Below are 24,800 nucleotides of genomic sequence, written 5' to 3'. Positions count from 1 at the left end.
CACAGAGCAATGTTGGCTAATCTATATTCCCCCCATTTATATCCCAGTTAATAGCTCTGATGTCTGTTTCCACTGCTGCTCATAGCTTTCTCAAGCAGTAGTACAATTGATGGGATGTCAGTTTGATGGTTGCCCACAGTTTTCAGAATAGCAGCAGTAAAAACTAACAACTATCAAGTCTGTTTTCACTCTGTTAAATCATAGGAGAACTCTGAGGAGCAGGACCAGCAGCAGCAGAGGGGTATTACAGTCCTCTATCTCTCTCCAGACCCAGCAAGACAACACTGCATTGTTAACCTTCCAAATGTGAAATGCATTTAATCTTCGCAAGAACAAGGGATAGAAACTCTTTGTTTAATTAAGTCAAAGGAAAACTAAAATTCTGCAGAATTTGGCATAGGTTCTTCTATGCATCAGGAAAAGCTGCTTACTCTCCAGTGGCAGATGGATTTTTCAAGTCCTCCATTACCTCAAGTTTCCCAATTTGTTCAGCACCAAATGCAATGAGACTTTCTGTTTTCCCTATAAATTCTGGAAATTACGAGCACCTGCTCCATCAATAGTGATGAGTTCCATGATTATTTACAAATATGTGTTCAACTTCTTGAAGTCATCAGTTTGGGTTTAATCAAAATATCAGCTTCTATAGCATAACAGTAGGAAAATAAATGCTTTATTTAATATTCTAAAAGCTGAGGGCAACCTACAGTAAAACATAATTGTCTACTAGGTTTAGTTTTGTTTTTTAAGGACTTATGCCTTTTCATCCTATTTTGGTTATAAACTGAAGATGTTTGTTTTCTTGTGATTCCTTTGTATTTCTAAAGTACAGTTACATTAAAAATGCTATGTCGTTTTAATTTATCTTTATATTTATCTATTTATCAGGAATTAAGTAGTTAAGAGTTGTAGTTATTCTCTGTATCATTTGACACAGACGACAAGCACTTAGCCATGATGCTTAAAAGATGGATTAGAAACTAGGTTTAGTTTGTCTAGCCTTATCTGTTCTTTCATCTTCACAGCTGATGTAAGGAGTGTGTCATTGATGATGCTCAGTAATAGGTATGCTAATGTGTAGCTTATTTGATGCTTTGAATTAGAGTATTGCTTGAAAAACATATTTTTGATTATTCCTTTCTTATCACAGCTGTGCTGGTCAGCATATGTGTAAAGTGGTATGTTGTTATTCTACATAAGATGGTGCTTTCTGCTTTGCCTAAAAGAGTCCTAACTTTTTAGGGGCTGTTTTATACATGGGTGGTTTTTGTTTCTTTGTTTTTTGTCACCATAACTATTTTGGTTTAGTAACATATGTAGTTAAAGCAGTACAACACCCTAGTGTGGACACAGTTATACCTGTACAAAGATGTTTAAAATGGTACAGTTCATTCCCCTGAGCCAGGATTTCACTCCGTATCTTTTGCAGGGACAATGTATCTTATTTTTAGACAAATTGATTTTTTTAGTTGCTTCTGGAACAATCTCAGAAGCCCTCATAAATTTTGAGCCATTAATGCAGTGGTGTGGGAATTAGCAAATCTGTACTCTTTCAGAGAACTGAGAATTTTTTGTGAAAAATGGTCTCTTAGTTAGTGTCTTCTATCTGCGGAATATAGAAACAATATTAAAGATGACTATTGAAAGTAAACCAAGTTCATGCTTTACCTGAAACTGTGGTTTAAGTTACATCTTCGGAACATCTGTTTATCATATCCATAGATATTGAGTCTTTAAGTAGATTTATGGTTTTCCCCCCAGAGACCGCTTTTTGGTCATCTTAATTACAATTTTTTAAAATATGAAGTGTATACTGAAGATTATTACTCCATGAAATAAGATCCATTTGAAGAAGAGCAAGTATTAGCAACAATACATTTGTGCCTGTTCTCTCTTGCTATTCAGAATAACTTTGGTAGAGCTAGATTTCTAGTAAAGAAGCAACAACATTAGCAGTTGAAATAGGTTTTATTTGGGAACCTTTTGGGGTTCCATTTTTTTGGATAATGCCAGGCCAGAATATGCCAATTTAAAATATTTTCTTCCCTGGAACTGCACAGGGAAAAAATATTAGTGCACAAGTATTAGTGCATTTTGTCTATGTTTGATAATTCTTTTTTTTTTTTCCAGACCTGCCAGACCATTCAAATTACCAAAAAGGTAAGGCACCGTATAAGCACTTACAAATCTTGTGCATGTTCTTTCATGTGTTAAGAAAACCATGTCTCATGCACAGGTGTTAGTGTATTGTAAAATTAGCTGTTGTGCATATGACTAGGTTTCCTTCTAGAAACAGATGGAAAGAATAATACTAATTGGACAAATATCCCGTGTTGTCTTCTGATTCTTTTTTAATTTTATTTTCTTTACAAATAGTGTGTGTGTGCACGCACACACACACACACACAGCTGACCACAGTCCTGCTCCTGAGTGTACCCCCAGAAACTCCCTGGTCCAACACCAATAATTATAAAACACTTTGATTTAAAAAGCTCAGGAGAGGGCATTGCAATAATCTTTCCTATCCTTAAACACAAATTCAGCATGGTTACAGGCTCTGTACATTTAATGGAAGAAAGTAGAATGGCCTACCCAAAATTGTGCTTGCACCTGAAATATTAGATACCATTTCAAATGAACACATGTTAAAGGAATAATCCACGTGCAGGAATTTCCCTCAGTAAATAATAGGTCTGTTCAGTGAATATACTGCATATAAATCCAATCAAATACATTTCCACTGTACATGAAACAATGAAAACCTCTTAAATATACACCAACTAGACGTTTTGAAAAGTTGTATATATCTTTTTGTGTGCAACCAGATTGTGATGAACCAGGTTTTTCTTATTATACACGGAGATACAGATTCACAAAGGGGAACTCCTAAGCATTATTTTATTGCTTAGTACGCAGACATGATTTCCCAGCTCATTAGAAGTGCAGTGAGGCAAGTAAAGAATCACAAATATATAGATTGGGTAGATTAGGAAAATGTGGCACCATACCACAAAGCAGTGTAGGAAATGTTAACGTACTACAGACTAGACTGAATGCAGCAGATGTTTTGGCATAAAATAAATTTCAGGCAGCTATGAATTTTGTGGCTAGTGGGAACTTCCACTTGATTCGGACTACTGAATGGCCGAAGAAATGACTTGCTTACCAGTCTGGCCCAGTCCTCTGACTCTTCTCAGCCAGTTGCACCAATGTATTGGTGGGTTTAATCAGCTAGTATAAAGCAGGAAACTGAGGCCTTGAGCCAGGAAAGCTCTTAAACACGTCTTTAACTTTAAGCATGCCTTTTTAAAATTTGAGTTCTTTCTTGAATAGGGGTGGATTTAAGCAGATGCTTAATTGCTTTTCTGAATTGGGGGCAGAGGTCTGAGGCCAGTCACTTTCATCTTCAGGTCAATGCACCCACATTTTTAAAATTCAGGTCAAATCCACACCTTGCCTTTTAGGGGAAGTACTACAATTTAATTTTAAAACTCCCACCTCCCACACAATGGCTACAAAATAAGTAGAAGTGGAGAGACCAACTTTTCCTTTTGGATAACAACTTAGGATCTCAGTTGTTTGTGGACAAATCACTTGGAGAGATTTCTTGCTTTACACCAGTGTCATTAGTGGTACCAAATGAAGCTCAGACAAACAAAATCTGAAAATTTGAAGTTGAGAAAAGAGAATTAGTTACTGTATCTCAAAAATGTGTACTGGCTGGAAAGGGAATGATATTTCCAGATTTGTCAGAGGCTACTTAAAATTATTGTGAATCTACTTGATACACATACTCATGCCTTTTTTTTGCATTTTCAGTGAGCTGTGAAATTGTTTGCACGCTCTAGGTACTAAAAAGCACATAACAGGCTAATAAACAAAATGCATCATAGTGTTGAAAACAACAAGGATTACAAATTATATATGTAACCCTTCTGCCCCTCTGAGTTGGCAGCAACAAGGGCCGGGTTCAGTATCCAGGGGTTCCGTTTCAATAACGCAATGCAAAACCGGCTTGAGCCCCACCCAGTGACCTGGGACAATTACATACCACCCCCCCGGGCGCCTCTAGGAGGCAATACTTCCCCTCTCGCAAGCACAGAGTCTGAGTGTAGCAAAATCCTTTTAATAAAGGAGGGAAACAATGTGGCATCATATTGGGGAAACACCACAAACAGGATTCATAACGTAAACCATGAGCAAAAGACCCACCAAGTAAGTTTTGGCAATGTCCTTTTCCTCTTAGGGTCTTAAATCCAATCACCCCAAAGTCCAACAACCCAAAAGTCTCTGTCCCTGGTCAGTGCCGCCCCAGAGTTCAAAAGTTTATCTGCAGAGTTTTACCCCCCCAGCCTGGGTGGAAATGTGGGGGGGCACACTGGGTGTTAAGGGGCACCTTATGTGGGCCGGGGCCGACTGCTCTGCCTCTCCGTGGAGTTCTGCTGCAGCCTTCACCACGACCGGCTCCACTCACTCTGTGCTGCTCCTCCAGCTGTCCCCGCAAACCGCTCCACTCTGCTCTGCTCGCTGTTCCGTGGGCTGCTCCAACCGTTCTGCAAACTGCTCTACTCTGCCAGCCGCTTAGCGATAGATCTTCAGGCTCCCCCACTAGTTAACACAGCACTCAGTGATCTCAGCTCAGTAAGTTTAGCTCTTTTAGTGATTTCAGCTCTTAGTGATTTCAGCTTGTAGTAGGGGAGCCCCAGTGCTGGTGCATCATTGGCCCAAAGTGAATTCAGCTCAGCAGCCTCTAGATGGACTCCTAATGGAATCAAAATTAGCTCTGCTCTTGAACAGTGGAGAGAGGCAGAGGTGCAATTGGTGTTCCAGGCCCTCAAAAGGGGCCCATACCATCAGGTACACACACCAGTCCCCAACCTCTCCCAATTCACTGGGTTTTGGCACCCATGTCCCTTGTCTAGCGAGTGCTACTTAATTGATGGTGAGACTCTCTGTCATAAAGCAGTCTCATAGTTCCTCATTCACATAATCAGGGTGACAACACTTTATTCCTCCTGCCCCAATAACAAAGAAATTGGGAATCCCAGAGCTGTCAAAATAACCATCCCAGGCTGCCGTGGGCTATGCTAGGCAGGGTGGGTGTGCCAATGCAAACACCTGAAATTCCTTTCCACACTCCCATAATTCACCACCAGATGTCAAGGTAGAGCTCATCCTGACTCTGCTTACATATAGAAACAAATGTTGCCACATAGTTCAAATGGATGCTTTTGCTATTCTGGCTGCAGTGATCATTGCTGATACAAATATCCAGTGTATGACTGTGATGGGACCAACACTGAACCAGGGTGGGGAATGGAGCAATGCTGGGCTAGGGAGGCCCCGGCCCCTTAACAAGTGCAACTTGCATAGCATGTTTTCAGTCCAGGAACAGTTTTTAAAGGACACTACTGCTAGGAGAAGGGGGAAATGAGTGCATGTGACCAGGGCCACCCAGAGAGGGGGGCAAGTGGGGCAAGCCCCCCATGAGAATATAGTATTCTATAGCATTGCAACTTTTTTTATGCAAGGGCCCCCCGAAATTGCTTTGCCCCAGGCCCCTTGAATCCTCTGGGCGGCCCTGCATGTGACACCAGGAAGCCAGGCTGATGCTGAGAGTTGTGTCAAGAGTAGCAACAGCTTTGTGAAGGCTGCTCTAGCAGCAGGGACTTGGATTCACCCCCTTTCTTTGGGAGTTGAAAGCTCTAAGAGAGATTAACTAACTGAACAGGACAGTAAGAGACTGAGGAAAGTCTGCCTAGCCTATGATCATGCCCCAAACTAAGGAGCTCCAGATGTTAGGAAGCGAGCTCAGAGAACACATAATTTGGGGTAGTTCAGTAACTGGGCTGGACACTTGGATAAGCTCTAGGGCCCTGGTTTGGGACCCAGTGAAGTAGGTGGGCCTCGGTCCCCTACTTTGCACCCTTTCTCCTGCTCCTCAAGTGGGGGACCAATCAGAGCAGGGGGTGATTGAGACCACAACTGGGGCCCCCTCTGGGATGCTTAGGCCAGCAGAAACCATAAGGCCAAGACCTATCCACTAGGCTTGCCGGTCATCAGATCTTCCCACTACAGTGACATAAAAAAAATAGGACAATTTACAAGAGTAAAGACCTGATAATGTTTCCTATATAAGGTTTATTAAAGTCCTCAAACAGGTCAAATAGGCCACAACTTTCTTTAGTGTTAGTTATTGATTGAAGAGTTCTGCTCAACTGAGATGAGAGCAAGCTGCTCAGCAGGAAATGGAATCATACACACAACAGGGTAAAGGGATCATTCTTGCAGTAGCAACACAATGGTGAAAAATAACTTTCAAGTCTTCAGAGCTCTCGACAAACATTTAACTAGTCAATGTAGAATCCGGTGTATATAGAAATATTGAATCCTGTAAATAGAAAAATGTTAAGTCATCTACTCCCTCTCCCTTAAACTTTGCGCAGTTGGACACTTGGGCAAATTGTACATTTATGTTTATTTAATAACAATTTGCACTTCAAACAGATTTAGAAACTTTCACTAATTAAGCTTGAGAATCCCTGTGTGAGAGTGGTAAAAATTATCCCACATTTATCTATGGAGAAACTGAGGCAAAGCCACAATAGCACTTGAATCTTCCCAAATCTGTGCTGAACCCTGTAGAACATACCCCTTTCTCATTGCTGAAGTGAAGATTTTTCAGGCTGAGGCACACTGCAGAGGACTCCCAGGGCAGTCAGTAACAGCATTGTTGAATATTGTTGGTTTTATTATAGAGAAATGGTAAACTGCTGCCAGAGTGGCTGTCCTGTTGCCTTTAGATAAAAAGGGGAATTAGATCTTGTTTTAGCAATAGGACAGAAAATCTCTGGACAGAGGGTAACTGGGTCCAGGTAAGAACATACAGATGTAGTGCTGGTCTGATTTTCAAAAGAACAAAAGTCTCTGAGGGTAGTGAAAGTAGGTGTAGAGAGAGCTGTAATATAAACTAGCCTTTATTTTAGTCTGCATGGAGATTGAGGAGGAAGTGGAATATAAATTGTCCTGATCAATATTTACATGTGTACAACTACTATCAATATGCTATGATTCATACTCAAATGTTTTTTTCAAAATGCATCACAAACCTCACCGGACTTTGTCCCCTCTGTTCTGAAGATTAGACAGCATAACCTTTCTGTAAAGTTGTCCTTGGAACTCCAGGACCTTGATTTCAAGTGACTGATGTAAGACTAATTGTAGTGAACTTCGTACTTCTGGGTTTCATTTTCTTGCTTTTTTTTATTGCACACTTTTTGTCAATTTAACAAGAACCTCTTATTGAGATAAATATTTAATTATGCATATAAAAGCTTCTTTGCTCCAAGAATTTATTAGCAAGATATGATATATACTGAAATCTGAGTATGTGTGTGGGTATTGCAGTTTATTTTCACCCTTGAACTTGCAGCAAATTCTGTGGACTACCATAATAGGCTCTGAGTAACCTTTTTTAAATTGTAGATTTAAGTTACATAGCAAATGGTTCTTTTGGCTTATGCAAATCACTTATTTTCTTGTGTAGTATGGATCAGGGAAACCATTCTGACCAAACCAGAACTATAAAGTAGAGGAAGTAGTATACAAATCAATAATGCATACTTGGTCTTATGAAGCAATTTGACATAAAATGATGTTAATTGTGCTTTATCCATGGTTGCTAGAATAGATTGAGTAAAAGTAGCAATTATTACCTGAGCTGTGAACCAAAGAAATCTATTTTTGAGTAAATCAGAAATAATCATCTTAGAGGCAGTAGCAGCACACAAAAAATGCTAAACTGAAATCTATATTTTTATAACAATCTTGAAAGAAATACCAATGGACTGGTGAAAAAGACTTTTTCTAACAAGAACCCAAATGAAGTTTCAAGAGGAGAGGGATTTGCTGGAGATTAACATCATCTTTTTTGATGAAAATGAGATTAAACTGGATCTCGCATAAATACCTGGCAAAGGTCTGAAGCCTCCATTTAGGTGTAATAAAAAAATAGTACCATGCTTTAGATGGGTCTTATTCCATAAGGAAAGAGGTGTGAAATAATTCTGTTCTTGCCTTCTTTTGTTTTCAAATTCCTCTTTCCTTGCTAAGATTTTTTTTTTCTTTCCTTATAGTTATGCAGCCCTGATAGCTGACTGGCCTGTGGTGGTTCTAGGCATGTGTACTGTATTAATAGTGGTGTGCGCATTGGTTGGCATATTAGTTCCAGATCTTCCAGACTTCTCTGATCCTTTGCTGGTAAGTTAGCAACTGTTTCCTGTACTGTCAGATAATTTTCTCTGCTTTACTATTTCCCCCAACAATAACAGTAAACAGGTAACGTAAGTAGTATTTAGAGAACTTGTTACATTGCTTTCCAATACAGATGTGCCCAAACCAAAACCCCAAATCTGAGCACACCTGAGCTTGTAGGACATTTGGTTATGAACTTTGCAGTCCAGACCCAGCTATATTTTCACAAGAGCTGAAGAGCTGCTGAATTTTTCAGATTTTGTTCGTAAAAATGACAGTTTTCTGTCAACATAAATCTATTTGGGTTGTTCTGAGTATATTTTAAGAGAGAAGTTCTTGTATTAGCAAGGCTAACAGATGTGAGACTTATCTAATGAATCCTATGGACGAGAGTAGTAGATCATAGAGTTCCTGGTATTTCTTCTAATGCAAATGTCCTTGTAGATCAAGACACCAAAAGAGTTAAGAGGGATACAAAGAGGTGGTTGCACATCAGTGTCTGTTATGCACTAGATTTGAATTCCAGTACCCAGCAGACAGCTATCTAAAACTTATACATGTTCCACAAATTAATTTCTATGCATTTAATATTGTTGTGAATTTACTCCATGCATTAAAACATAGTAACAGAAGACAGGTTCTCCATCCTGGAGATCATGCATTCTAAATTAGGTTTCGGAGTGGGGTGCCTGGATCTATTAAAGGAAGAGGGAACCTAAGAACCTTTGAGTGATGGAGTCCTATCCATATTGAAGGTCTGAAAGGAATCTTTATCTGATTCTGATAAAGACTGCGGTTCAGTTCTTATTTGTTCTGAACCAGCTCAACCATGTATTTAGAAATGTCATGGAAAGAGTTTTACTTGACTATTCTAAAGTTCCTGTTATATTGATACTATAATACCATTCCGCTGTACAAAAAAAATGGAATTCAGTAAACTAGTATTTCTTGAAACAGTTAGCAGTCCTTTAAATTGCATTAGTCAAGACATTTTTTTCTTTTAAATGGTTCTTAGGCTTTGAGTTATTCTTCTGGGAATGGAGAAAAGACAAGAGACATGCAGAGATAACAACAGAGATAATTACTCAAGCTACAAAATATTCTGTAATTGAGATAAGCTAGCTCAAACCGGTTATCCGCTGAAAATATCAAGAGCCAGTTTACTGATTGGTTAGGCAATATAGACAATCACTATTTCTGACTGACGGTGTGTAACATAAATCAGAATTTATAACCACCCTGTAAGACGTATGCAATTGGTCATTATTGTGTCAAAACATCCTGTTATAAAGCAATCCACCTCTAAACTAGATGTCTGGAGTAACTGAACTTTCTAATTATAGTTGTCCGTCACTTTGATGTTCATGTTTTTCATTCTTCTTTTAAAGCAACGGAATGAAATGTACTAATAAAATTCTGTAATGTTCTGCCTTAGGGTTTCGAGCCAAGAGGGACTGCAATAGGCCAGAGATTGGTCACATGGAATAATATGGTGAAAAACACAGGGTACAAAGCAACATTGGCAAATTATCCTTTTAAATATGCAGATGAACAGGCTAAAAGGTAAGAATTTTTTAATCATCTTATTGTCTCAGCTTGCTGAAATAGAGCCTGCTCCAACACCCCCTGAAGTCAATGAGTACACTCCCATGGGCTTGAAGGGACATTGGATCAGACAAACCCTCTTCCTCCCCCCAAATATTCCTTAGGCCTCATGTATGGAACTAGACTGAAGAGAGGGTTTGATAAAACTTACCCTATGATATAGTGTAACCATTTAAAATGTCTTGTGTCTTTCACTTTGAACTACAAGAATTTTTCAGTGTTAAGATAAAGATAATATGCTTTAAGGTCCCTAGTAGGATAAAAGTGTCATGAATATTTGAGTTATTGAATGTTGAAGTCATATGAGCACTTGTATCTATTTTCTCTGGCCAAACCTAGTAAAATATGTAAGTTGTTAGGAAACTCCTTTTAAGAATCTTATATTCTGTGTTCAAATAAGATAAAAATGTTTCCTCCATTTTAGTCATCAGGATGACAGATGGTCAGATGATCACTATGAGAGAGAGAAAAGGCAAGCAGATTGGAATTTCCACAAAGACAGCTTTTTCTGCGATATTCCAAGTGAGTGGAATGGTGTTAATAGTAAATCTGAATACTGTGGGAATATTGAATATTCACAGGAAATGTCTCGCTATTAGAAAAAAGAGGTCTTGCTCCCTATATTTATGATATGCACCTTCTTCCTCTTTGCATAAGGCTCTGAGAAATTTAGACTAAATCACATTTTAAACTCCCATCAGCAGTTCCCACCAAGCACTACACCTCATCTTTTCTTATAGAGCATTTCTTGAAAAGGTTTTGGTTTTAGTTGTTGACAATCCTAAATGTTAGTACCTTAAAATACATTAGTACAGAAGTAGCACTTAATATACATTAAGACATTAGTAATGCATTATCTGTACTTCAGCTTAAATCTAAAAACAGAAATTCACTTTTCCTTATATATTCTTCTTGCAACACTATTTTTAAAGGATATCTGTGAGGTCAAATCTGGCCCAAAATTTAGGTTTTATAAAATCAAGCCTTTATAAAACCTAAGACCAATGGAAACATTTCCATGAAATTTAAAATACCCAAGGGGAAGGCCATTTAAAACAAATAAACATTCCTCTTCATATTTAACCAGCCACATATTTCAGCTTTGTGATAGTAAGCACTTTTTGGACAGGAACCATGTCTTGGTATGTGTGTACACAGTACTTACCCATGGGTCCCAGTCTTGATCTGGAGCCTACTGCAGTATAAATGTTAATAACACTGCATGAGAACATGGATGTGAAATTGACTAGAAAGTGACTAATTTGTTTCTATTGTCAAAATGAGAGAGAGGCAAAGTAAATACCAAAGTAGATTTTATAAAATTCTCTTTTTTAATAATAAGGTCTGTCTTCGAACAAAAGTAAGAAAATTTGGCCCAGATCATCCTTTCTCTTTCCATGAGTGGAGATAATTGAGACCAAGCAGATCTCTCCTGAGCAAGGGCAAATGTGGGACGATCTATCTTGAAATCCACTTGTGAGTTAATACTGCTTGAAGCAGCATTAACTCCTACAGTCCCATCCATGATAGCATTTACACCATCCCAGGGGACTCAGGCAATGGCAACAAGGTAGCTCTCTCATCTTGGACCTCTTTGCCTTCTTTGTTCCTTGACTTCTCTCCCTGTGTGCCCTCAGGATCACCAGGATTTGGGAGGCTACGGCTCACTACTCCTAAAACACTTAGGCTATGTCTTCACTACCCGCTGGATCCGCGGGCAGTGATCGATCCAGTCGGGGTCAATTTATGGTGTCTAGTCTAGATGCGATAAATCGACCGCCGAGCACTCTCCCATCGACTCCTGTACTCCAGCTTGGCGAGAGGCACAAGCAGAGTCGATGGGGGAGCGGCAGCAGTCAACGCACCATGGTGAAGACACCACAGTAAGTTGATCTAAGTACGTTGACTTCAGCTACGTTATTCATGTAGCTGAAGTTACGTAACTTAGATTGATTCCCCCCGCCCCCCGTGTAGACCAGGCCTTAGAAAAGCCTGTCCCATCTTCCGTGGCAATTCTGTATGGTGCACCTCATGCTGGGTTTTTTTGGTCTCCTCTACTCATTGACAGGGGAAGATCTGGCTATTTTCTTTTGTTAAAATAAGATTTTTAATCTGATGACTATTGAAATAATTTTTCATAATAGTGCATGTTTTAAAGTTCAACTACAAAACTATGTGGAACGTAGGGCCTTCACCACTGCCTCCCATCTTTGATGATCTCTTGCTCTTAACTTCCTCCCATGTCATTTAGATAGCTTTCAGTTTTGCTTCTGTTGTGCATTGCCATGTTATCCTTGGCCTCCTCATTGCCTCCTGCCCTGGGAGTTCCAGTCCAATACCAGCTTTGTTGTGTTATTTGAGTCTTTCCTCCATGTATGTTCTAGTCATCTCCATTTTTGTTCTATAGTTTCCTGTCCTGTAGGTTTCTGTTGCATCTTCCTCCAGAGTTCATTTGTGATGTGTGGGGGGTGGGGGGGTGGGGAGGGATGGCCATTTGATACTGAGGATTTGTCCAAAGCAGTTGTTTATAAAAAACTTGGGGGTTAGTTATTAAGACCTTACTAAGTCTACAAGTTTCCATGCCATATAGTAAGACTGACTTTACAAAGATGTTAAATATTCAAATTTTAGTTTGGAAGACAAGATTTTTTTTCTTGAGATCTGCTTTAGAATTACAAAGGCATGTCTGGCTTTCGCTGTTCTGGCTTTAGTATCTTCATCTGTTCTACCTGTTGTACTTACAGTGCATTATTGTGAATTATTGGACCTCTTCTATGTCTGTCCCCAAATTGCACAAAATCAGGCAATACGAAGCCCAAAGTACCATATTGTACTCCAAGGTACTTAAGATTTGTGTGTGTGTAATATGCATTCCTGGTTAGCTAAGTATAAAGTTCTGGTAGCCACTAAGACATTATTCTCTGTTACTGAAAGCTGTTTCAAATAAAAGTAACTTAATATTTTTAACTAATAAATTAAGCTTCTCTTACGGTGGAATTTGTGTGCATTAGACCTATATAACTTCCAGAATACAAATTTATTTATTTTTTTAAAAAAGGCCCCAAGGACTTCCCAGAAACTTCAACTGAAGTCACCAGCCCCTAAAGCAAAGAAATCATTTTATAAATGTCCTTGTAATTATTAATGATATCCCCAAGTGTATTGTTTCACTAAGGCAGCCTCTGATTATATCATGTATCCACTACCAATATGCTGTGAATTAAGATAGGCCTATAATAGTTTGCTGCTGAGACCTTTCCTTCTTTCTTGTCAGATTTCAGAGGACAGACAATAAGCGTGGCTAGAAATTTATTAAGATTTCTGAACTGTATAAAATTGAATAAGATAGGAGACTGAAGTTTAGAGAATTCTTTCAGCTTTAAGATGTTGAGGGAGATTGAAGCTCTTATAGGAATCAAGTCTTTCAGATAAAGAGACCATCTCCTCTCTTGAAAAAAGGTAGTTTCCCATCTTCAGACAAATGTTCTGAAGACTTACAGTTAAAATAATTATCTACTTTTTGAATGATGGGAATCTGTTTTAGTCTCTTATATCAGACATACCTGATAAATTCATAAACCCTCTTACTATATTTCCAGGTGATCGATACTCACGAGTGGTATTTACTTCCACAGAAGGAGAGAACTTGTGGAACTTGCATGCAATTAAATCAATGTGCAATGTAGATAATTTGAGGGTAAGTAAAAAAAAAAAACAAAAAACCTTTACTCTGCTTAATCCAGATGAAAATGTATATTTGAAACTCCTTGTCCGTTATAGCTAACCACTAGATGAAAGCATTTCAAGTTGTTTTCTTACTGCAGAGTAAGCAATCCATGGGCAGGCACTAGTTCAAAAACAATTTTGCCAGATTACAGATCAGAATTTCTGGTTTTGCACCTCAAGTGATCTTCACTAAAGATAAAGCCTATTTCCGTGCTCCAACACTTTCTGTACTGAAGGGTACATTTTATTCTTTTGCAGTGTATTTCCTTTCATAATAATACACCAACCATTTTGTTTCCCAAAGAAGGCAAGGATTTCATTTTTGCCCATTACTTTTATTTCCCTTAAAACAGTCTGTCAGCATCTTTGTTCTGTTCTGTACACATCTCTTGCTGTCAGTGGGTCACTTACAGGGGCGGCTCTACAAATTTGGCCGCCCCAAGCAGTCATGCCCGGGAGGCGCCCCCGAGCCGCGGGAGCAGCGGACCTCCCGCGGGCATGACTGCGGAGGGTCCGCTGGTCGCGCGGCTCGGCTGGACCTCCCGCAGCTGCGGGCGGTTCGCTGGTCCGGCGGCTCCGGTTGAGCTGCCGCAGGCATGCCTGCGGGAGGTCCAGCTGAGCCGCGGGACCAGCGAACCGTCCGCAGTCATGCCTGCGGGAGGTCCGCTGGAGCCGCCGGCCGAGCGTCCCCTCCGCAGTCATGCCTGCGGCAGGTCCGCTGCTCCCGGGGCTCCGGCGGACCTCCCGCAGGCATGACTGCGGCAGGTCCGCCGGCCCAGCCTGCCGCCCCCCCGGGAAAGGGCCGCCCCAGGCGGGTGCTTGCCACGCTGGGCTCTGGAGCCGGCCCTGGTCACTTAGCCCTATGAACTCAAAAGAGAATAGCTTGGCATCAGAGACATCAGAGGGACATAAATACAGTTTCTAGGCAAACAGCAAAAGTAATCCAGTCCAGATTGCATAGTTCTGAAATAAACATTTACTTCTACCTTAGAACATGAGAGAATGAAAGAAGACACTTTGTCCCTGTCAACCCGGACTAGTAGATATTTTTTCCATGGTCAGTGTCAATAGGGCCTTGCCTTTATCATTTTGACTCTTTACAGGATGGGAGCAACAGCCAGCCCTAGGGAATTTAATAGTTGGTCTTGCATGTGTTAGAAGTTAACTGTGCACGTAGTTGAGATTGATGTCTGGTTTCAACTAATAATGGACGTTAACTGACAGTTACAAAGTCCATTCCGAACTAAAAGGCATAATGTATTTGAATAAGACATCTGAAAAGTATAAGCTTCTCACTCGCTGAAAACACAATGCTTTAAATTGCAATGCAACTGTAATTTTTTGTAAACTCAGAGACCTGGTGTAGAAATTAACTTAGATAAAATGAAAAATATATGGCCTTAGTAATGATCAGTTGATTTCCATTATCTTTCCCCCTCACCAAACAAAATTCCCATCACCAATTAACCTAACAAACAAGACATAGGCATTTAACCAGACATGTATTTTTAGATTGTGATATTTGATCAAGAGTTGATTTATCAGTGTCGTCAGGCAGTCACCTTAAGAGAGCCAATTTCCTCCCCCTTTTTTTTAGCTTATATTTCCTTGCCTAGGATTCTGAGTTTCCCAATATAAGCAGTGAAATATGTTACAGCCAGTGGTGCCAAGAAATTAATCTTGCTGAAATTTAGATTAACAAAATCAAGACGACGGTGGTTTCCTATAGTCACTCCCAATTTTTGTAGGATTTCTGGAGTCATGGCAGTGACTCTGAAGTTAAGATATCAAGTTATATTTTATTTGTATGTGACACTTAAATATAAAGGACTAATTCTAAATGCTATCTAAGAAGTGCTAGTCTGTGAATGTCCACATAGACAGCTGTTTCAAATAAATGCCACTCATCATTGATCAGTCCAGGGCACAGCATATTTGTGTCATAAATAAAAAGGAAACATATTTTTGGATAACTAAATGAAGACAGCTTGCTACATCTGAAGGATAATTTTGTGGAGCTTGTATTGTTACTGAAAAATTTACCCTTTTATTCTAAATATACCTTGAACTTTTAGAATTTATTATCTCAATACTACTTATTTAAAAGTCCTGATTGCCAAAAAGTAGTCAACCCTTTGCAAGGGAGAATAAGAGGAAGCTACTTCGAAGAAAAAGCACCATATAGTAAGCCATGAAAACGTCTCTCCCTTAAAAAACAAACAAACTACCACTTAAGTACTAGGATTATGGAAGCTTTAGCAGTGTCTGTAGATATTTTCTATAGGATATTTGTAGCAGATCAAACATTTTGGACAAGAGATCTTTTTCTTGTAACCTCGATTTGTAGTTAAGCATTTAATCATCAAGCAGTGAGTTGGAGAGCACAATTGCATGTAGCAAGGTGGTGGCGTGGCTAGCTAGTTAGTTGGATTTATAACTTGATAAGAATGGATGTTATAATTATTACCTGTCTATATGCACAGTACTTTTAATTAAAAATTAGTTAAACTAGATGCCAGTTGCTTAGACAATCTGGACGAAAACTTGTTTTCATAAAAATATTGCTTCTAAATGGCTCGTGACATTGCTTAAGCCATACAGAAATGTAATTCCTTTTCAAGCACCTCCTGGATCTCATGAGGTGCTTAGATGTGCCCTGCTTTCAATTGCTATGTTCTTTTGCCGGTATTTGACCTCTTACTGCACAAGTCAGTGTCCACTCTAACTAGTCTCAAGAAATTGGTGTGTTTTTTGACTTTTAGTCTTTGTTAGACACTCTCTTCTGTTGGCTACAGTTCACTTATTAAATTCATGCCTGATTAAGGGCCTCAGTTCTGCTTTCATTGAAATCAGTGGCAAAACTTTCATTAAATTCAATGGTAGCAAAACTAGGCAGTACATTTTCTGGAATTTTGCAAGTTAAGTTGAGTGCAAACTTAAAGGTTTCATATATTTTACTCTTGATATGTAGGATTTCTGTGCCAAACTATTATTTGCAATAATATGAGCTATCTGTATAAATCTCCTACACATCAATAGAAGAAGGGATCTCTAAAATCTTATTTCCAGCTGCTTAACATTTAAACACAGAAACTATCCTGGGTATATTATAACAACTTTAACCATCTGATTTACTAATACTTAGGGCGCCGTCCTGCAACTGCTCAGCACATGGCATTCCCATAATCTTCAATGGAAATTCCACATGCAGACTGGCTACAGGATCCGGCCCCTAATTTTTAAATTACTAGAATTAGAGAAGTCCTTTCCTTCCCACATCAATTACAGGAAGCTTCCCTTACTATCCGTATGCTTCTATTTTTCATAAACTTCAAAGATTCCAAATATAGGAGCACAAGCCTACATCACCAGGCAGATCCATTTGCCAAGCTGACGTGCCCTTGTAGGTAGCATACATGCAGAATGCACACCTTCACGTCTTTAGATATCCCAGTAACAAATGGAGATGTTGCCAGTGACACAGCTGACCTGGCAAGTACCAACTAACCAGGGCCAGCTCCAGGGTTTTTCCACCCCAAGCAGAAAGAGAGAGGGGGGGAAAAAAAGGTGATCGCGATTGCAATCGGCAGCAGCTCCACCGCGCCGCTTTCTTCTTCGGCAGCAGGTCCTTCCCTCCGAGAGGGACCAAGGGACCTGCCACCAAAGAGCCCGACGTGCCGTCCCTTCCCCTTGGCCGCCCCAAGCACCTGCTTGCTGAGCTGGTGCCTGGCGCTGGCCCTCCAACTAACCTTGGCAATATCTTTTGATCAGTCAACAAAGTAGGGCCTAATCCTGCAATGCTAATGTTTTGTAAATAATGTTTTTACATAATGCTTTAAAAAGTTATTCCAGACTAAATTTTGTTTTTTCTTTCCAAGTTTCAGCTGCCAGCTTGTGTTACTTGATCTTTGGCAACAGTTACTTTACCAGCAAATGTTTATAGCTTACAGCGAGTATTGAAGAATAACATATAAGCCTCATTGTCCCATCTTGAACTTGACTATGTAGAGAGAACAATGCAATCCTTTCCTCCCAGTTCGCTTGGCTGACCCAGAACTTGCATATTATATCCTCATAGGATAAATCTGGAGATGTGCCATGAAAAATACAGATATGCTATTCCAGTGCTTCCTTTTATTTATTAGGTTGTTCATTTTTTCCTGAGTTTGCATATGTGAGTGTATTTATCTGGAAACAATCAAATGTGAATTATCCTGTTTTTATGGAATGTCAGGTCATTCTTGTTCAGGAATTGTTTGACAAAATTAAGTCCATATTAAAGCTTTTTATAACCATCATGACAATCCCCAAATTGTGGGTTTTGTGTGTGTTAAAAAGTGATCACTGATGATAACCCAGTGTAATTTCAGTATAAATAAGAAGTCGTATGTCACTTATTTAGCTGATCTGAAATCTGCATGGATAAAGGTTTCAGGGCTCACTCCTGTAAACACTTAGGCACATGTGTAACTTCACATTAAAGTGAGTGAAGTTATGCCCATGCTGGAGTGTTTGCAAGATTGGTTCCAATTCATTGTTCTTTCCAAGCCAGGAGTTTGGACTCGCAGTGTGTGCATGGAATCTGGGGGTCTTAAATTCTTCGAGCCCTTATTTAGCCTTTAGGCTTTGTCTACTTGAGAAAATTTTACTGATGTAACTATATTAGGTAAGAAACTGATGTAGTTAAATCAGTACAACCCTCTTTTTGAACACCCTTACTTTGGAGTGCTTCATATTGATTTAGCTTAAGTCGGTTCCTTACCCATTTTAGTTAAATCAGAATTAGGCACTTTTTATGCTGAAATAAGAGTTCCTACACCGATGGAGCTAATTTAACTGATTTAACTAAATCAGTTTCTCAATCTAAGGAGTTAAATGGGTATAATTTTCATACGTAGACAAGGCTTTAGAGTCATTCAGAGGAAAGTCAGCCAGATGCAGAAAGACAAAAATGTCTCATGTACAAAGGGGGCTGTAGAAGGGAGCTTAGGTTACGTAGCTCCTTGTCCTGAGCTATCCCATCCGCTTGTGCTAGAGCTGCCAGAAGAAGTACCTACAGCTTCTAGGATCATCTTTGTGTGGTCTCAGGAGGGGTGAGGAACAAATCGCAACCAACTCTCTGGGCAACTGATTAGTTTAGAAAAATAAACGTTGGGGAGCATTAGAGGGAAAGAGTGCACCTCAGTTGCTGCGTCTTCAAGCAGAAGTAGAAGAAGGCTTCTAATCATGAGAAGAGTGAGGTTCTGGAACAGCCTTCCAGTAGGAATAGTGGGGGCAATCTAATTGGGTTTAAGATGGATCTTAATGAATTTATGAATGGGATTATATGACAGGGTTGCCTGTGACAGCAGGAGACTGGACTCAATAACCAGAAGGTTCCTTCCAGTCCTGTGTTCTTATATACTAGACTGTAGTTGCTAACGTACAATATTCTTAAAATTTCTGAGCATATGGGTCTGATTGTCCTATCACTTATACTAGTTTTTACACTGTTAGGACTCTATGAACTTCTGTGGAGGGTCTCCTGATTTACCTTGATGTATTTGGGAGAAGGATCAGGGCCTGTGTGTATGTGTGCTTAAGAATTACAAATATTGGCACAGAATTCCATAAGTAACTTTCATCCCTCCTCGATGAACCTGTCTGTGAATTATTTGAAATTTAAAAATTAAATGCAAAGCACCCTGTTTAAATGCCTCTTGCCCTAATGTTATAACTCAGTGTCTGTCTCTTCACAGATAAGATCTCATTCCCAATTTGGTGATCTCTGCCAGAGGACCACTGCTGCTTCATGCTGTCCCAGCTGGACGCTGGGCAACTATATTGCCATTCTAAACAACAGATCATCATGTCAAAAAATTGTAGAACGAGATGTTTCTCACACCCTAAAGCTGCTTCGTACATGTGCCAAATACTACTATAACGGAACCCTGGGGCCAGATTGCTGGGATGTGGCAGCCAAAAGGAAGGACCAGCTCAAATGTACAAATGTGCCTCGTAAATGTACAAAGTACAATGCTGTTTACCAGATTCTGCACTATCTAGTGGACAAAGATTTTCTAAGCCCAAAGACTGCTGACTATGTCTTGCCAGCTTTAAAGTACAGTATGCTCTTCTCTCCAACAGAAAAAGGAGAAAGCATGATGAACATTTACCTGGATAATTTTGAGAACTGGAACTCTTCTGATGGTATAACGACCATCACAGGGATTGAGTTTGGAATAAAACATAGTTTATTTCAAGATTACCTATTAATGGATACTGTGTATCCTGCCATAGCCATTGTCATTGTTCTCTTAGTCATGTGTGTGTACACAAAGTCCATGTTTATCACGCTGATGACCATGTTTGCAATAATTAGTTCCTTGATTGTATCTTACTTTCTTTATCGGGTAGTATTTAATTTTGAGTTTTTCCCTTTTATGAACCTCACTGCATTAATTATTCTTGTTGGAATCGGTGCAGATGATGCTTTTGTCCTGTGTGATGTTTGGAACTACACAAAATTTGATAAATCTCACGCTGATACTTCTGAGACGGTCAGCATCACCTTGCAACATGCTGCTCTTTCCATGTTTGTAACCAGTTTTACCACCGCAGCTGCCTTCTATGCTAATTATGTCAGCAATATTACAGCAATCCGATGTTTTGGTGTTTACGCTGGCACTGCCATATTGGTGAATTATGTTTTAATGGTAACATGGTTACCAGCAGTAGTTGTGTTACATGAACGGTATCTTCTCAATATATTCACTTGCTTCAAAAAACCTCAGCAAAGGGTATATAGCAACAAAGGCTGCTGCACAGTGTTGTGCCAAGTGTGCCACAAGATTATTTTTGCAGTCTCAGAAGCATCCAGGATATTTTTTGAAAAAGTCTTGCCATGCATCGTTATCAAGTTTCGATATATTTGGCTGTTCTGGTTCCTTGCTTTAACTGTAGGTGGAGCATATATTGTATGTGTTAATCCAAAAATGAAATTACCATCACTGGAGCTCTCTGAGTTTCAGGTGTTTAGGTCTTCTCACCCTTTTGAACGCTATGATGCAGAGTACAAAAAGCTTTTTATGTTTGAACGTGTCCACCATGGAGAGGAACTCCACATGCCAATTACAGTAATCTGGGGCGTCTCTCCTGAAGATAATGGAGATCCTCTAAATCCTAAAAGTAAAGGAAAGCTGAAACTAGACAGCAGTTTTAATATTGCAAGCCCAGCTTCACAGGTCTGGATTTTACATTTTTGCCAGAAGTTAAGAAATCAAACGTTTTATTACCAAACTGAAGAACAAGACTTTGCTAGCTGCTTTATTGAGACATTTAAGCAGTGGATGGAAAATCAGGACTGTGATGAGCCAGCTCTTTATCCCTGCTGTAGCCATTGGAGATTTCCATACAAACAAGAAGTTTTTGAGTTATGCATCAAGAGAGCCATCATGGAGTTAGAAAGAAGCACTGGGTACCATTTGTACAGCAAAACCCCAGGGCCTCGCTTTGACATAAACGATACCATCAGGGCTGTGGTACTGGAGTTCCAGAGCACCTATCTCTTCACACTGGCTTATGAGAAAATGCATCAGTTTTACAGAGAGGTGGATTCATGGATTTCAAATGAGCTTAGTTCTGCTCCTGAGGGTCTTGGCAATGGATGGTTTGTGAGTAATTTAGAGTTCTATGACCTGCAGGACAGTCTTTCTGATGGTACTCTGATTGCTATGGGTCTTTCAGTTGCTGTTGCATTTAGTGTAATGTTGCTTACAACTTGGAATATAATTATAAGCCTTTATGCAATAGTTTCTATAGCTGGAACTATATTTGTCACTGTTGGCTCTCTGGTTCTTCTCGGATGGGAGCTAAATGTGTTAGAGTCTGTCACTATTTCTGTAGCTGTTGGCTTATCTGTGGACTTCGCTGTTCACTACGGAGTTGCTTACCGCTTAGCTCCTGATCCAGACCGAGAAGGAAAAGTCATCTTCTCTCTAAGCCGCATGGGCTCTGCAATTGCAATGGCTGCGTTGACCACATTTGTGGCTGGAGCAATGATGATGCCTTCCACGGTTTTAGCATACACCCAACTTGGCACTTTCATGATGCTTATAATGTGCATTAGTTGGGCTTTTGCAACCTTCTTTTTCCAATGCATGTGCCGTTGCCTTGGACCTCAAGGCACTTGTGGCCAGATTCCTCTGCCAAAAAAATTGCAATGCAATGTCTTCTCCCAAGGTTTGTCAGGAAGCCAAGGAGACCAGGGACAAAACAAAGCACATCCTGTCAACACAGTTCAGTTGGATTCTGGAGGGCAAAAACCAGAAATGGAGCAGGAGCATTATGAGTTAGAGCCTCTGGCATCACATACCAGTAATTGTAATTCATCGGAGAAAGTAAGTTATGAAGAAACCCACATCTGCTCAGAACTTTTCAATGGCAGACCCCCAAATGCATGCATGCCTGTGCATTCAGCATATAACAGTGAATTGAATAAAAGCAACAAAAATGAAGCCGGCTCAACCATGGTACAGCCATGCGTCGACCAGCATCCTGTGTGCCCACTCTCCTCTCAGAACAGGCAGTGCAGCTGTCCAGATGCATATAGGCAGTTAAGTGACACTTTGTGCTACCATTGTGCTCCATCATCTGGTAATGTTGTGCAGATCCAAAACTCTGTGCCGCCTGTAAATGTTTTACAGCAAGCTGTTGAAAGCTATGTTCCCCCAGTCCAACATGTGCTCCATTGCAGTTGTCTTCAGGGGAGACTGAAAAGACCCACGATGCAGAACTCTCTGCCTAGAAATTTTTTTCTGCATTCAGTACAGCAGTTTCAAACACATGCAAGAATAAACAGGAGAGATACACCTAGTCTTCAGAATACAGAGGAGAGCATAAGAACTCTTCCAAAGGTGACAAGCTCCTCACCATTTATCTGCAGAAGTGCTGGTTCTCTTATAAAACCTTGTTCTGAAGCTGAGAATAATGTATCAAGTAACCAAAAGGGACTCTGTAAAATCAGAGACAAGTGTGATTTAAGGGGTACAGAAGTAAGTGGGAATGAAGATAAGAGAACTTCAGTATCAAAGCAGAAGAAGATAACTGAAATCAAGATAGATCCGAATCCATCACAAACTGGCCAACTTTTGAAGGCTGACCAAAATGATCAGAAACGCATACTGAACAGTACAGTGAGAGAGGCTGGGTATGAGTCTTGCCCTGAAAATACACAATATTGTAACAGAACTATAACAGTGAAGTGCAATTCTGTTGACGGTCAAATGCCAAACATTGAAGCCAATGTGCCTGCTCTGTTAATGCATCCAGAACTTTCCAATGAAAGTTTGTTAATAAGAACGCTATAATAAATCTTACATTTGGCAATCCTATGTCTCTCTTTTAAAATTAATTTAATTAAAAAACAACACTATGGATAAAACAAATTTATATTATAGCACCATTTTGAAATGGAATATATATTTTACCGAACAATGAACATTTGTTAAAATTAGTTAAAAAAACCATTACTGTGTAATGAAACCTGATGTTGTTGAGAATGACTTTCTGTAAGTAGTAAGAGGACTTACACTTAATTTAGTTTTTGTCCCAGATATTTGAGTCTGAGTTCTCCTTTTCCCACCATGCTGAAAAATAAAGCATTCCAAAGAGACTGTCCACTTTCTCAGACCACGATTTAGGAGATTTGGTAAAATTTTGAGGGAAGGGGATGCTGCCATATTGTCCAAGTATACTCCCTACTCTATTCCTTTGCTCTCTTAGGAGGTTTACAGGAGTTATGAATGATTCAAATCTAATCAGCCCTTCTGCTGAACACAATGCTGGCACCTGAAAGAGCAGGAGTTGCCATGGTTGTTTTGAATCAAGATCTCCTGTAGCCCATGTTCTCAGAGTGTTCAGTTGGGAGTATGTTTAATTGTTAATGTGATATAATGAAATAAGAAAAGCAGCCCCTTTGGAGGTCAACAGAGAGAGAGATGCACTGGATGTCATTACTAGATATATTTGCTGTACAGTAGAACCCATTTAAAACTGGCCATTAGTGATAGTTGTTGTCAGAAGTGTTGTCAGAGTTAATACCGGTGTGGTGCTTTGCTTTCTCCAATGTTGATATCACTTGGCTGCGTGCGTGTGTTCCCTCTGTGTGCTGCCCCAGCTCTGCAGATAGCTGGCACAGCAGACCCGACGAGAACCCCCAATAACCACAAAGTCCAGTAAGATGCAAAGCCACGTTGGCTAGGTTTATTGCAACCTCGGACACAACCTCGGACACAATTGCAGTTCCCTGTAGGTTTCTTAGCCTAATTCAGGGCATACTACGAGAAAGTGCCTCTTGGCAATGGACCCGTCTCAGTCAGTGGCGGGACTTTCCACTGCCCGCTTGGTTGGACAAAGACACCGCCCCAGAGATGCATTCTTATACACAGGTACAAACAAGTTACACATCACTCCTGACGTATGAGGTACAACCCCTCTACGTAGCAAGGTACAACCCCTTTACGTAGTAAGATGCCGCCTCTCACCTTGTACATGTTGGTTCGGTCAAAACAACTCTGTCCATCATATTACCCTTTTGCCCCTGTCATTGGGATGGGCCAGCCTGTTCTTTATCTGTGTGGAATGTGCAAGTATGTGAATGTTCTGATATCTACTGTTCAGTACCTTTTAGGTACGTATTTTCTTGCAGCATCAGCCCTTTCCTTGCCAGCTTCTGTGAGCAGGGCCTGCCTCTGGCTCACAGCTTAACTTTGCTTTATGTTAGCAAAGTCTTGACCATTACTTTAGTTTAGGCCTCAGGCCTCTGATACCAAGGTTTATATCTTAGGGCCTCCTCTTACTACAATAGTTACTATATAGAGACCTCTTAAGGACATAGGTTAACAGTGGTAACCTTAATTCAGATGGTAACTGGAAAATGCCTACTTTTTAATGACAATAGCAGACAAATCGTATATGTAATTTAATATTAAAATCAGGAGTGAGAGGTCTTCCAATGTAGTATTTTTCACTGAGTACTGTACAAGTGGGAAGTGAAACCCCTGCAGATGACGCACGGTTGATAACTATGCTATAGTCTTGTTGATGGTAGGCTGGAGGAGATCAAGTCAAAAAGGCTTTAAACAATTAGGGTTTAATTTCACATTGAGGTTTGCTTACCCAAAGGAGTTCCAAACCCTGACATAATTACAAATATTGGTCCAAGTCACATAACCAA

The 24,800-nt window shown here is 39.9% G+C and overlaps 1 protein-coding gene across 12 annotated transcripts in view; it reads left to right on the top strand.

Annotated features, from left to right (window-relative positions):
* Positions 1–23,917, top strand: part of DISP1 (dispatched RND transporter family member 1) — a 180,356-nt gene extending 156,439 nt beyond the window's left edge. For 10 of the 12 annotated variants that reach the window (XM_045010597.1, XM_045010602.1, XM_045010606.1 and 7 more), the window contains 6 exons: positions 2,131–2,160; positions 8,137–8,260; positions 9,690–9,817; positions 10,284–10,381; positions 13,459–13,556; positions 19,324–23,916. In XM_045010597.1, coding sequence (XP_044866532.1) covers positions 2,131–2,160; positions 8,137–8,260; positions 9,690–9,817; positions 10,284–10,381; positions 13,459–13,556; positions 19,324–22,932 — 4,087 coding nt within the window. In that variant the 3' untranslated portion in view covers positions 22,933–23,916. Of the gene's footprint in view, positions 1–2,130; positions 2,161–8,136; positions 8,261–9,689; positions 9,818–10,283; positions 10,382–13,458; positions 13,557–19,323 lie in introns of all 12 variants that reach the window. The other 2 variants (XM_045010608.1, XM_045010603.1) reach the window with 2 other exon arrangements.
* The last annotated feature ends 883 nt before the right edge of the window (positions 23,918–24,800 follow it).

This window comes from Mauremys mutica, chromosome 3, assembly GCF_020497125.1.
Source record: "Mauremys mutica isolate MM-2020 ecotype Southern chromosome 3, ASM2049712v1, whole genome shotgun sequence".
In the NCBI taxonomy this organism is placed as follows: Eukaryota; Metazoa; Chordata; order Testudines; family Geoemydidae; genus Mauremys; species Mauremys mutica.
The sequence above is the reverse complement of the archived record's forward strand: the minus strand, read 5'-3'. Positions and strand labels throughout refer to the sequence as shown.